Source organism: Ursus maritimus, unplaced genomic scaffold (assembly GCF_017311325.1).
Source record: "Ursus maritimus isolate PB19 unplaced genomic scaffold, ASM1731132v1 scaffold_14, whole genome shotgun sequence".
Taxonomy (NCBI): Eukaryota; Metazoa; Chordata; class Mammalia; order Carnivora; family Ursidae; genus Ursus; species Ursus maritimus.
Genome location: NW_024423786.1, coordinates 39,142,940 through 39,157,428, shown reverse-complemented (window position 1 = coordinate 39,157,428; position 14,489 = coordinate 39,142,940). Strand labels below are relative to the sequence as shown.

Sequence of the window (14,489 nt, the reverse complement as noted above, 5' to 3'; positions counted from 1 at the left end):
TGAAAGTCTGAAGACACCGAGCATTGGCAAAGACATGGAGAACATGAGCACTGCTGGTGGAGGCTAAGTCTCTCCTTTGGAAAACAGTTTGGTAAAACTGCTAAAGTTGAACATGCCCCATGAACCAGCATTTGCACTGCTAAATATATGCCTTACAGAAATACATACGTTTAGGCAGCAGGCCACTCATACAGGAATGCTCATAGTGGCAACATTCGTAATTGCCCCAAACTGGAAACAGCCCACATAGCCACCAGCAGCAGGACGTAATATGGCACAGTCACACCATGGAATATTACACAGCAATGGAAATGAAGGCGCTACGGCTATCCCCCAACTTCACCAACACAGTGTTGAGTGATGAAGACACAAAAGACTACGTAGAACGTGACCCTATTGGTACAGAGTTCAAAACATGCCTCTCTCTGGACCCCTCCCCCTGCTCGCGCTCTCTCTAAGTAAATAAATAAAAAATTTTAAAAAAATTATGGCCATCCATATGAAAGAATACTTGGTAGTTATTACAAAGACTATAGTAGCAAAATGTGCTGCAGTTGGACAGTTTCTGAGATGTTAAATGGAAAAGCAAGGCACAGAATGATGGGTCAAGGATGCTGCTATTTGGGTAAATTTTTAAAAGTTTATAGAACAGTGTATAGTCACAAACTCAATTCTGGAAAGACGCCTAAGAAAATCAGAGTGCTCTCTGGGGCAAAGAATTAGGTGTTAGAGGGGCAGATTTATATCTTTTATTAATTTTCTGTTAGAATTTTACTACAGGGGCATCTGGGTGGCTCAGACAGTTAAGCATCTGCCTTTGGCTCGAGTTGTGATCCCAGCGTTCTGGGATCGAGCCCCACGCTGGGCTCCCTGCTCAGCGTCTCCCTCTCCATCTGCCCTTCTGCCTCCCACTGCTTTGTGCTCTCTCCCTCATGTTCATGTTCTCTCTCATATAAATAAAATCTTTTAAAGAAAAAAAAGAATTTTTACTACAATTACCTTTATTGATTTAATAAACGTTGTATTCAGGCACAGTGCTTGGAGAGTTTCCTCAGAGAGAGAACCACCATTTGGGTGGAAGTGAGGAAAGGCTTTGAGGAAGAAACGGCATCAGGGCTGGGCCTTAGAGGGGAAGGATTTGCCAGGAGGCATGTAGGGGTAATGGTCCGGAAAAGCTAGACAAGCCTGCCAGTGCCTCACTGCCGGGGCCCGCAGGAGACCTGGGCATGTCAGGTCCGGGGCACAGGTCCCTGGCCAGGGGTGGGTGTTCCAGGCACAAAGGTGACCACACGCAGCTGACTACAATGGGCACCTGGGGCATGGCACCGTGGATCGTGCGGTGCTGGGGGGACCGGCTCCAGCACCCAAAGGAGAGGGCACATGCAGCTCTTGCTAGAGGTCAACTTCAGGAGGGGACCTGGTGACCGTGTCTGGACCTCCATAGTGCCCGGTCAGGGGGATTCCGGGGCCGTGGCAAGCTCTGCACTAAGGCTGCATTCCCACGGCTCTGCCCCTGCTGACCTGGCATATTCTCCACACGGAGGGGCACCTGCTGTGCACAGGGCCCTGCCTATGGCCCCGACCACCTGGATGCTCCCCGACCTGCAGTCACTGCCAGCTCCAGGAGGAAGTGGAGAAGGGAGGAAGCCGCCCCCAGAGGAAGTAGCTTGGGTCACAGCGACTCTTCCAGCCAGGCTCAAAAGCCAGGACCCACAAAAGCCCCGTGGCCAGCCCTGGCTTTTGCTCGCTTGCTCCCAGGCAGAGGCCACCCACTTCCGAGGGGTCACAGTCCCGGAAGTTTTCCCTCAAATCTGCCTTCAGCATTAGGGAATAAATTCCATCATTCCTTCATCCGGGTAGTTGGGGCTCAGGGAACGCAAATGCATTTCATCGGCAATTTAAGCCAGGGCTTAAGCCTTCTTGTGAGGCACTGCAGAGGCAAACAAGAGAAGCTTTGAAGATCGTCCCTGACTGCGTGTCTTTGCCACCATGGTCACAGCCCTGCTCCTGCGTCTGCCGGAGAGGAGCATGTGGCTGGAATCCCACACTCACAGCTGAGAGCAGAGGCACAGCCACCCACCACTGCCGGCCACCCAGCTCTATGCCCTAACAATCTGGGGGAGGGGCCGTACCAGTCCCTCAATGGCTCTAACGCACTGCAATTCCCTTCCCAGGCTGGAATCCAAGGACCACGTACTGGGCGGGAGGGTGGTATCTTAGCCTGCGGGCCCCCCAGGAAGCTGTCGAGCTCTGTTGCTTTGCTTACACCGTTCCTGGTGGCAGGAATGCCCTTCCCCCAAAGCCTCCCATCAGTATCCTATTTGTCACGGCAGAGTTATTTATAATGTAAAAAAAAAAATCAGCAACTACCTAAAATCCAACAACAGGTGACTCGCCAGCTCAACGGTGTCCATTCGATGGCAGGGAGTGTGGGCACCGGCGAGGGCCCTGCCCACCTTGGCCTCCCTGCAAAGCAACCTCCACATGGGCTAGGTGTCCAGACAAGGGCTTAATTTCTTCCTTCTTTCATTGTGATTTCTGACATTATAAGGTTGTTGGTGCAACCAATTGTCTAAAATGATCCTGACACTCCAGACTCAAAACGGCCCTTCTCTGAGATACGTTCCAGAAGCTCCACCTCCCCCCGCCCCCCTCCAACAGCTCCGTGCTCTGCCACGTGGCGGGGGAGGTTTCATATATGCCCATGCCTGATCTTGCCCTCGGCCATGTGTATGCATTTGTGCCCACAAGAGCCCAGGGCTGGTCTTGCCGTCTGCCTCCCACCACAGAAATCCAGGCCTCTGCTCACAGTCAGAGCAGCCTGGATCCATACCCTAAAACCTCACGGCTGGGGCAGGGGCAGATCCGCCTCTCCCCCTACCATGGGGGCCCTGATCAAAGCCAGTACCGCGTCCCCTCACCAGTCTAATGCACTCATCTGTCTCCACCCCCAACCTAGCCCCAGGGCGAAGACAGGAGAAAAGGGGTCCCCTCCATCTTCACCCACTCCACCATCTGCTACCCACTACTGCTGCCCGCAAGGCTGCCGGGGTATGCACCAGCCCCTGGCACCTGCTGGCAGCAAAGGGGGCCCTGGCCCTGAAGCTGGGAGGAGCAGTCGAGGGACAGCTTCAAGAACAGTGGAAGGCCAGGCAGAAAGGGGTTTGCTTTCTCACCCCTATGGCCCAGACAGCCCAGACCCACTACCCAACAGTGAAGAGCTCTCCTCCCACGGACTCTGGACCTGGGCTGTGCCTTGGGTCCACACTGGAACACGGGAGGGCACAAAAGCCCCATAGCGGCCGTTTCCCTAGAGACATGGCTCCTTCCATTTTCTGCGGAGAAACAGTGTGCACGGGGGGCTGTCCAAAGAGAGCTTGGGGGAAGTGCGGAGCCTGGCACTGCCACTGCCCTCTAGCTGGTTCGAAGGGTGCCTGAGGGCCAAGTGCTCCCCAGTCACTGCTTGCTCCTTGGGTCTGACCCCTGGGCTTGGGCAATCGAGCCTCAGGCAACCCTGAGGGAGCCTCTGCCTGTTGGGGCCCTGGTAATAAAGGGTCCCCTAGGGGCCCTACTGCAGCCTTAAGGAAGTCTGGCTCCAGAGGTCCTGTGGTCCTGCACTGGAGTCCTGTCCCCTCCTCCGCTGGGGTCGGCCTGACTCAGGCCCCACCTTTCATAGCCATAAACAAGTTTCCTGCTGCCCTGGTCTTCTCCCATGTGGAGTTCCAGAGCTTGCGGTAAATCTTGGGAGGCCAGGAGGGGCCCAAGAGGCCTCCAGCTCCCTCCCGACAACTGTGGGCAACACCTCCCGATTTAGTGGCAGCTGTGAACACCAGCCTTCAGGTACCCCCTCCCCTCCCCTGCTCTTCTCTCTCAGGGACTGGGGCTGGGTTTCCTGCTGCAAAGGACATGCCTAGGCCCAAGCCTTGCCGGGCTCACAGCTTAGGTCTACCGGAAAGAGGGGGGGAAATGGAGAGTTTATTCTCAGGGTCTGGTGTCGGGAGGCAGAGCCAAGCTTCTAGCCCACCGCCCTGGGACATGGGCAGGGGGCTGCCCTGACTGGCCTCAGGCTCTAGCCAAATCATGGTCCGCAGTTCCTGCTGTTGACGCTTTCCCGTCTAATGATGGAATAAGGAGAGGGGGGCCTCTCCAGTCTCAAGGGTGGGCATACAATCCAGTGCTGCGTCCATAAAGTTCAGCCTTGAACTTGGCATGGCAGAGGTAAGAGCCAACTGGCCTCTCCCAGGCACCCGGGGCCCCAGTCTTTGAACCCCTGAAGGAAAATCCCCTGGGGTCCCTGCTTCCCTGTGGGTGGAGGAGGGAAACGAAGGGGAAGGCCCCAGAGCAAAGGACTGCTATGGCGGTGGAAGTATTGAAACAAAGGGAAGGGGAAGGGGGGAGGTGTTGGCCAAACCCCTTCTCCAAGAATTCCGTGCGACTTTGGCCCGACTCTTTCCCCATGGGTTCTGTGACGTGGCCCCATCAAGGAAGGGGAGGTGGGGGAATTGAGAGACTTTAGAAAAGAGAGAGGGGCAGGGACAGAGAGGGACAAAGGCAGAAACTGTGATGGAAGTGGAGAAGAGGTGACAATAAAAAGGACACAAGCACAATGACACAGGTGGGGAAGGCGGGCAGGGGGGTCTGAAGGGGCCTATGGGTGCCCAGCAGAGTCCTAAGGCCCCGTCAGCCATGTGCTCTGAACACCTGGGCAGGAGCTGCCCGTGGTTCCTGGACCTTTGACACAGAGCCCTCCTGTATCCCTCAGATATGCCCTGGACTTGGTGTGGGAGGCACAACCATGGCCTGGGAGAAGAAGTCAGCTGTTGCAGTCCCCTCAGAAGAATTCCATGGCCCCTCTCCCGGTCATCAGGCAGCTTAGGAAAGGCAGGTCCATCAAGTGGAAGGCACCAGTGTGGTGGGAGAAATGAAGCTTAGAGACCTGGCTGCTTCCCTTTATAGCCCCTCCTCTCAGCTGGCCCAGCCAAGTGCCTTGACTCCCCAGCCACGCCCCCCTTATCTGTGGTCCTCCCTAGGCCTTGGGTCCCTTGGGCCCCTCTTGCAGGTCAGCCTAATTCCCTGCTGCAGCCATCCCCCTTTCCAACAGTGGATCCTGTCAGGGAGGCCAGAAACAGCACCCTAAAAAACCCAGAAACAACTGCACAGCACCAACCCCCTGCCTCAGTTTCCCTAGATGGAGATCATGGACTCTGCATCCTCCTCCCAGGGCAAGGACTGCCCATCTGCTAGTGAGTGGTAGCCAGGACATGGGCTGGAGAGGAGGGTCAGCAGCAGATATGGGAAAGGCAGACTTGGGCACCTGGGGGTTCACACCAAATGCTGTAAAAGAAAGGCAGAGAGACCTGTGCCCCACCCCCGGCGCCCAGCCTGACACTGAGGGGATTAGACACCAATTTCCCAGTTGAGGAAACTGGGGTCCAGCAGGTGGCTAAAACTCAACTGGGAAGGTGGGGGTGGGGGGAGGGGGAGAACCAGCTCTTCCTAAGTGGTCCTGGGGGGGCTCAAAGTCTGGGCCTTAGAGGGGGGCAGCAGGACAGGGACTGGACTGCAGCAGACTAAGCTTTTGGTGAAGGATAGAGGGCCCTGCTCCCCAGAAGGAAAGCTGGTGTAGCAGGCTCTGTCTAGGGGGTGCGGACAAAAGCAGTTTGGCAGAGCTATGGGGGGCTGGGAGAGCCTAGGGTCTCTGCCAGACACTACAGGCTGGGGAAGGCAGAAATTCATTTGTTCATTGTCCACTCCCCCACTTCCCCAGCCCGGGGCCCTGCTCCCCACCGTGGTGCCACCCTGACCCCCTTCCCCGGCACTGCTGACTCGCCCCCGCTGGCACAGCAACACACATGCGGGAGGCACACGTGTGAGCACAAGCCCCGCACCTCCCAGCAGAAACATGTGCGTCCCCTACCCCCACCGCGCAGCGTTGAGTCGGTGCCCCGAACCCCCCGCTGGCCCCCACGTTAAGGCAAGGAAGCAGGATCTCTGCTAGGGGGCTCCTGGGCCCCAGGGGCTTGGAGCCACCTCCCCCACCCCGCGGCAGCCCCGCCCAGCCCCCTTCAGGTTGTCGCCCATAAAGAACTCTCCGTTGTCATGGAAATTAGTGACTGCTTCGCGGGAGGAAGGGGACCCGGGGGCAGTTGGGAGGGGTTGAAGGCGGCCCTGGGAGTCAGGAGGGTCGGCTCAGCCTCGACCCCTAACCCCATGGGGCACCACGAACGTTCGAGGGTTAAGGTTTTCACAATTAGGAGCCCAGCGAGACGGGGGGCGCGGAGGGGGGGCAGGGAGGGGAGATTCGCCTGGACCCGAGTCTCAGAGGCTTCCCCTGGGACCCCCAAGCCGTCCGAGGTGACGGGGAACTTTAAGCCCAACCCCACACGCCGACCCCCGGATCTGCAGATCTCGCGTCCTCTGCCCCCGCTGGGACCCCAAGCCCTCGAGGAGCCCCCGCGCACTGAGCGATCCGAACCTGAATCAGAGACCCAATCCCTCAAGACCCCCACAACGTGCGTTCGGGGGGCGCCCCCCCGCGCGGCCCGCCCCGCACCTGCAGCGCCGGTCGGTCACACGGAGGAGGCGATCGCGTGTTCAGTGGGGGCGCCGAGGGCTCCGGGGGCGGCGGGCAGAATCCGCTCCGGGCACGCGGGGCAGACGCGGCGCCAGCTGCAGCCGCTTCGGCTCGCAAACCTCCAGCATCTCCCGCCGCTCGCCGGCTCCGGATTCGCACCCCGGGCCGGGGGCGGGCTGGGGGCGGGGCCTCCCTCAGCCGGCTCCGCCCGGGCCCTGGCAGAGCCAGAGGCCAGAATCCCACTCTGAGGGGGGCGGGCGACGGGTGGCAGCGAGTCGAAGAGCAGTGGCCTGCCCGGCGCCCGCCAGGCTCCCAGAGACTCCCTCAGGCCCTCGGGCTGACTGGGCAACAGCGGCCAGAGGGGCCTTCTTATGCCCATGATGGGGAGCGGGGAGTGGGAGGTGTGGGGAAAGCCTGAGCCCTGGAGCTGCACAGGAATCTCTTGGCAGGTAGTAGTCCCCAGGGGACCAGCACTCTGCCTAGCTCCCAAAACCTGACCCAAAGGGCGGAACCTACTTGTAAGAACAGAGTGAGCAGTCGCTAGGGCAAGCTGCATTACAGACTGGCATCCCCTACCTAGGAATAGTAAACACATGGGTGAGTGTGTGTGCACACGTGGTCAGTGAGGGCTCCAGACCATGGTGGCAGAAACTCCTATCCCCCCACCCCACCCCATTCAGCCTTTCTCATCCCCAAGTCCCCGCCAGGGTGGCTGGCCCAGTCTTCTCCTCCCTGCGTAGCACTGAATTTCCCGGCCTATGAAAGTCACCTATGACGTGTGTGGATTCTACTTTCTTTCCAGCTTAATTACCCTGAAGCATTTCACGAACAGCCCCACCACAAGGAGCCTGGGCTGGGATAAGGGGGTACAGGAGAACTATTGCATGAAGGTGCCCCAACAGGCCTGTCCTCTGATAGGAGGCAGCTGAGAACTGCCGGGAAGAAGGCTTGAAGGGGTCCTTGGCCATTTCTCTGCCCTTTGTCAGGGAGGCACAGGGACCCAGTGCTTGCCCCTCCCCCCTCACAGGCACTGAGAACCGTCCCGAGGTCCATATCTGAAGGCCAGACAGGCTTCTTGGTACCTGGAGCTGGGTTCCACCCCACCCCAAACCTCCCAGTGAGTCTTCTGATCCCATCCTGGGTGGGGTCATCTCCAAACCCTTGGATGTTGAGTGAGTCTTCCCTGCACGGCTCCCGTGGCTGCTGACAGGAGTGTCTGCTCAAGTGAGGAAGTTGGGGCGGGGCTGGGGAGGCTGGCCTGGGAAATGACCACTCCAGTAAGGCCACTCAATATCTCCCCCCAGATGAGCGTGTCAAAGGGCCCTTCACATCCTTCCCTGGCACTGGGTCACCTCTTGCAGGCCAGATGGATGCCACCTCTGTGCCCTCTGGGCTCTGGGTGGTCCCGGTCACAGCACCGACCCCACCACTGGGTAGGAATTCCTGGCAGGCAGAGGCTGTGGTTCATCTCCATATGCTCGGTTCATGTCTGCGGAAGGAATGAATGGCCTGGCCCTCGGTCCTTCCTGCTGTCTGCCCGCTGTCCCCGAAGCTATGGTTTTCTGAGTCGTATAGTGCAGCTGAGCCATGCTTGCTGACCCCGCACACGTGACATACATTTTCTGTCTTTCCTGAGGGTCGTGGCTCTCTAGGTTCGGACAAGCTGGGCCGAGGAGAAGCTGGGATGGGGGATGTAGATACAGGGGAAGAGGTGGCTCGCTAGAGCCCTGCCTGCTGCTGGCAGTGCGCCACCTCTTCTTGGTCGTGTGCACATTCCATGTGCCTGTGGGTGAGCGCACGTGGCGGGGGGTGTGTGTACACGTGTGAGTGTGTCTGTGTGTGTGCGTGCGCTCTCATGCTGGAGGAGATGGCAACAGCACAGTGTGCGCAGTGGTGCCCAGTGGCACATGTGTCTGCGTTCTGTGTGCACCCAGGCGTGCTTGCTTGTGCATGCACAGGGACACTGTTGCCAGTCCCTGGAGCCCTGGTCCCCGGAGCCACCGGTCCCCTTCCAGCCTGACATGGGGCTCAGGACCGTGGAGGCTGAATCAGGGTGTGAAAGCAGGATGGGGGAAGAGGCTGGGCCATGCCTAAGGGCTGGCAGGGGCTGCGATGTCCCTACATCATTGGCTATTTCCAGTCTCCCCACCCAGGGCAGCCCCTCACTCTCAGACATTTGGGGGATGGCTGGGTCTTGGCCCTTTGTAGAGAGAACAACTAAAGATGAGAACCCAGGGTTGGGACTGGGGCATGGCATGTCCGTCAGCCCCCAGTCAGGGAGGGAGGCACAGGCAGGGGAGGGTGTCAGTGTCTGGGCTTCAACCTCCGGCCGCCCTCCGGGCGGGAAGTAGCAATACCAGCGGGATGCCATCCTCTCAGCTCTTCTAGGCCTTGGACTGGGCCCACGTGGAACTTTATTCCTACCTCCACTATTCAGAGCTAGCCCAGGTCAGGGGCTATGGCTTCTAGCCACCCCCCTGGCCAGAGGAATGGCACAAGGTCCTTTAGCATAGGGCAGAGCTTGGGAAAAGAGCAGGGGTGGTTGGCATTGTCAGTAGCCTCTCTGAGGACCTCCTGAGGCAGCTTGCGCCCTAGGCGCCCTGTGGGTGGGGACAGCCTAGGTTGGAAGGCTGAAGAGGAGAAGGGAGCCCAAGGTTGAGAGTTCCGGCTCCCACCGGAGCTAGACAGTCAGAGAGGCGGGATAAAGAGCCTATTCACAGAGCCTACAAAGCCGGCCAGAACTCATCGCTCAGCTCCGGTTGCACCACGCACCCAGGACCCAGGACTTCTCTGCCACCCCCCACGACACTGACTTCTTGCCCCAGGGCATGAAAGACCAGCACTCCCATACTCTCATATTCTGATGGGCCCGCAGAAGCATAGAGCTCTAGCCAAAGTGCAGACTTTAGGGGGCACATGCATTACCGGGCCAGCTCCCCCAAGAAGCCCAAACGTTGACAGGTACTCTTCCTTGGGGGCAACAAATGCTCCAGGTCCCTGGCCATCTTTGGAACTGTTAGGCTGTTGTCCATGTTGCTGTCCTCAGCCCCCTGTAGAGGGCCCAAGATGAAGGAGGGCGAGCGATCTTTTCCTCTGGAGCTAGGGGAGGGGGCTGTTTCCCCCCTTCATGACTCACTCCAGGCTGTGTGGGTTATTACATTATGTTTGAAATTGCCATGGCAACCAGCTGGCAATCAAGGGTAATTGCACTTGTCGCCAGGGCAACGGGGCAAAACCCACAGCAGCCACTGTCTGTGGTTGCCCTTGGGGTGCAGTAAAGGTCAGGCTAGACCAGAGCCAATGCCCGCCGAGGGGCTTGGAGGTTCTCCGGAAAGGATAGGATTGCTCGGACCCATGGGGTTCCCATGGGCAGAGGCAGGGTGTGCCTTGGGAGTGCCAGGGCCCCCATCCCTGCCTCCATGCCCAGCCTCTCTCTGTCCTTCCCCACATCACCCTGTGTCTAAAACACGCACAGTGCTCGAAGTAAGCAGAACCAGAACTTTTATGTGCTCACAGATGGTACTTGTAGATGGCCCAAGGGCCTTCCTCCTCGTACTCACGGCGGCTGAGCCACAGGCTCTGGAAGGAGTCCCGGGATGCCATGATGGAGCCTCCAAGCCAAGCAGCGACAGCACGGTGGGGAGAGCCCAGCACAGTGGCTCGGGGGCCCAGCTCCTGCCTCAGGCGCTCGGGAAAGCCATTCATCAGGGTGCTGCCGCCGTCCAGCACCACGTTGGCCAGCAGCTCCTCCTGCTGCTTAGCCTCCAGCCGGCTGATGCTTAAGAGGGCTAACTGCGGGAGGCCAGGCTGGTTGAGGCCTAGCAGACTGGGCTGGAAGAGGGCCTCAGGGCAGCAGAAACGCTCAGAGCCCAGTGTGATGACCTGCTTGTCTGGAAGCACGAAGTCCACTCGGGCCTGGGTCTGGGTGCGGGCCATCTCAGCTGTCATGTTCATGGCCACATAGCAGCAGGCCTCTTTAATCTGGTTGACTAACGCTGCCTTGGGCGGTGAGTGGCCGCCTGCCAGCAACAGCTGAGCCAGGTATTCGGTGAGGTCAGCACCGGCCACATCCAGCCGGTAGGTGTCCAGCGGGGCCAGATCCCCCGTGAGGATAGGGGCCACGTAGGAGGTGCCGTGGCCACTGCCCAGCACCAGCCCAGTGGTGCGCCCATAAGCGTAGAGTGCCAGCAGGGCCTGGTGCACCGTCTGCATGGCTGGCACATGGAAACTCTCGAAGAGTATCTCGGCCACCTTCTCTCGGTTGGTGCGCGGGGAGATGGGCGAGTCGGCCACAAGCACGGCCAGCTCCTCCGGCCGCACGCCCAGCCGGCAGTAAAACAGGTGCTGCCACAGCACCTCCAGCGCGTCCCAGTCCGAGACCACGCCTCGATTCAGCACCGAATAGGAGGCCTCTTGGTTCTCGGGCACCGCGTACCGGGGCTCATCCTGGGCCGGGTGCTGCAGCAGCTGGACCCGTGAGGGCACCACGCTGAGGACGTGGTCCTCTCCAGCCAGTCCACATTTGGTGAAGCCTGTGCCCGTGTCAATCACCACCGCCGCCATGTCCTGGTAGGGGCCCAGCGAGTGGCGGCAGAGCAGCGGGGACGGGACCGGCAAAGCGTCCGTGGTGGGCATCAGTTCATAGCAGGCCCCATGCAGCAGGCCAAGGTGTGCAAGCACTGATGAGTGTGTAATGTCCTCGGGTGGCAGCTTGAACCGGGGACCCTGGGGCTCGGTGCCCACCACGGCCACGGGCAAGACCTTGCAGCCAGTGCCAGGTGTGGAGAACGTGACCAGGGAAAACTGCTCCTCCTGGGTGCTGGGGGAGCTGCCAGGCTGCCAGGATGAGAGCCGGTGTGTGCTGGAGTTTTCAGGGGCACCGACGCCGACCTTTTCTCTACTCATGTAGACGCAGGTCTCCTCGGGGGCCAGGGGCACCTGAAGTACCCCCACACGGGCCGGCAGGCTCAAGGGCTCCCCTTCCTGGCACAAGGTGGAGGCCTGGCCAGGCTCCCTGGTGATGGGCGGCCCTCCTGAGATGATGGGCTCTTTGGAAATGAGGGGTTCTTGAGAAAAGGGAGGCTGCCCAGTGAGAGAAAGCTGCCTGGCAAGAGGGGTTCCAGTGAGAGGGAGCTCACCAGGAAGGGGGTGCTGCCTGGGGGAGGGGGGCTGCTCAGCGAGGAGTGGCTGTCCAGAAAGGTGGGTCTGCCTGGTGAGGGGGCACTGCGCAGCAGAGGGAGGCTGACCTGTTGGAGGGGGCTGTCCAGCAAAGGGATGTTGCTCGGCTAGAGGCGGCCGACCACCGAGGCCGGCCTGCCCAGCACCCTCAGCCCGAAGGCTGTCAGGGTGAGCAGTAAGGACCTCTTTCTGGCTGTGGTTGCCTATATTCTCCTGAAGCAGGGATCTGGGCACCTCCTGGGTTGGGGCCTGGGGAGCAGGCTCTGGGATCTTCTCTGAGTTCACCCACTGCAGTTTCTTGGGCTGGACCATGGAGGTGTCCTGCATCCAGATGGTACGACTAGGTTCATTTTTTTCAGCCTCGGGTTTGGAGCAGCCCGGGTCATGGACATGGCTCAATATTCTGTCACCAAATTGGAGGGGCATCCCCAGTGGAATGGGCCTAGTGAACACTCTGAGGGGTGTCTCGGTACCAGGGGAGTCCCGTGACTCCAAGTTGAGCCTGCCCTCCTTGGGAACCAGGGCCACCTCTCGGTAGCTTCCAGATGAGAGGCTGGAGGGCACAGGGCTGGACAGCACGGGTGAGGCCGACCAGAAGTTGGAGCGATTGCTGTCCAGGGAAAGGATGGGCATGGCTAACGGTGGGGTGGACAACACATTTTCGGGGACATAGATGGATGGATGGCTGGGCATGACACCTAGCAACACTGCCCGTGAACCCATGGGGTCATGGCACAGCAGCCCCATCCTGGTGTTCCCTGTGGCCATATCGAACACCAGCACGCGGTCTTCCACCGCATCCCGGAGCTGGCAGGTAGGGGCACTGGAGGGGGGGATCTGGATGGCTTCCCTGGGAGACTGGACTGGTGACTGCTTGTGGCGGGAGACTTGGTAGGCAGACTGTGGCACATTGGAGCCGGTATTGTTGCAAATGTTGAGAGGCTGCTGGTCTGGCTGTGAGCTGCTACTCTCCTGGCTATTCCTCTGGGACTTGGGGGTACCCAGCGGTCCTGAGCCTGGTGTTGGGCTGTCTGGCCTAGAGGTACAGACCGGGGCCTTCTCTGCTGGGTTCTCAGGCAGGTTGGATAACACCTGAGTTCTGGCAACCTCGAGCTCCTGGACATGGTCTGAGGACTCGTTCGGAGAAGGCGCTGGGGTGGGAGGCTCCTTCCGAAAACCAAAATCCACTTTGTCCTGGCAGGACGAGACCACTTTGGAAGACTCCGAGAGGCCTGCCCATTGGTTGCCACTCTTCCTGGGCAGGAGGTCTTGGGACAGGCCATTGGTCGTGGCAGTGGTGTCTGTCAAGAGGTCAGAGTTGCAGGTGTAAGGATCCACTGCTGCCGGCACCGGGGCTGGAGCTGCGGCCGGAGCATTGGCCTGAGTTGGAGCTGGAGGAGCCTGGGCCGGACATGGGCACGTGCCCTGGTCCTGACTTTGGGCTGGAGCTGGAAGAGGACTTTGGGCCGTAGCCGAGCCCTCATCCCCTGAAAGGAAATAGGGTAGCCACCGGCTCTTCCTGCTGCCCAAGGGGGCTACCTGGTCAGGGCTGCAGGGACCTTTGCCCCAGCCTACCAGGACTTTAGCTGGAGCCTTGCCCTGCCCGGCAACCTGAACCCGGGAGCGGCAGAATCCATGCTGGATCGTGTCACTGGTGTTGTCACTGTGTGTGCCCACAGGCAGGGCCAGGGTCCTGTTCTCCACGACAAGATGCGTTGGGGTTTCCACGATGGAGCTTGGAAGCGGGCTGGTAGAGGGGAGTCTCAGAGCATCTTGGGAGGTCTGCCTACAGACACACTGGGAGCCAACCTCAGCAGGATCCTGGTGTAGCTGGTAAATGGGCTCGGGGGCCTGAGCCTGGGAGGCAGGGTCACAGGTCCTATCGATGATGGCCTCAGTGGACAATGACAACGCCTGCCTAAAGTATACAGATCCCGAGTTTATCCATGGTCCCTGGGACCCTCTGAGGCCACCCTTCGGCTGCTGGCTGCTGGCCGAGGGGTGGCCTTGGGGGCCCGGTGGATCAGGGTCCCCCACCTTCTTGGTGACTTCCATAGTCCTGCTCCATGCCCTAGGTGCCCTGCCCCCACTTCATTGCCATGGCAACCCCACACATCACAGCCCCCAGTGACCTGGGTGGGGGGGGGTGACAGAGTGTGGGAAACCAGGGGCCCCACCCCCCTGAGGAATGGGGCCTGCCCAGGGAACCTTGGGAGACAGAAAGGCCCCGGGACCTTGGTGAAGTCTGCCAACCCTAGGCCAGCCTCCTCTCCCCTTACCAGCCGGGTGACTGACTACTCTCTACCCAAGCCAACTGTAGGGTGAGGGTGGCGCCCCTTGTGGCAGGGGCTGGGAGTGGCGGTGTAAGGCCAAGGGAGAAAGGTAGGCAGGGGAGACCTGGATTCCTGGTCTACCTCAGATGCCAGACTTGGTTCTTTCTCCTCTCTTCTCATGTGGCAACTTGAGACTTTAGCCCTGACCCAGGGATGAGTTCCAAGGATGTGACACAAGGCCCTTTGGGGGATCAAAGCCCCTTTCCACTCAGTCCTGGGAGACAGAAGAGGGTGAGGGGCCCAGCTCAGGCCCGTGCTCCTCTCCCCCATGTTCCCTGGCTCCCGCTCCAGGGACAGCAGCTCCTTGGCAGTCTTTCTACTCCAGATGGTTCTCCTCTGCCTGTGCCTCATAGAGCCCCCTCCCCAGAGCCACATGTCCTTGAAGCCTAGAACCAGTATCCCAC

At 59.7% G+C, this 14,489-nt stretch overlaps 1 protein-coding gene across 1 annotated transcript; it reads right to left on the bottom strand.

Moving 5' to 3' along the window:
- Positions 1-10,084: 10,084 nt before the first annotated feature.
- Positions 10,085-13,807, bottom strand: LOC103675093. The gene is made up of 2 exons (XM_040628151.1): positions 11,730-13,807; positions 10,085-11,678 (listed from the first exon to the last, which is right to left on the bottom strand). Exons 1-2 carry the CDS (start codon positions 13,805-13,807, stop codon positions 10,085-10,087), a joined length of 3,672 nt encoding a protein of 1,223 aa, XP_040484085.1.
- Between the last annotated feature and the right edge of the window lie 682 nt (positions 13,808-14,489).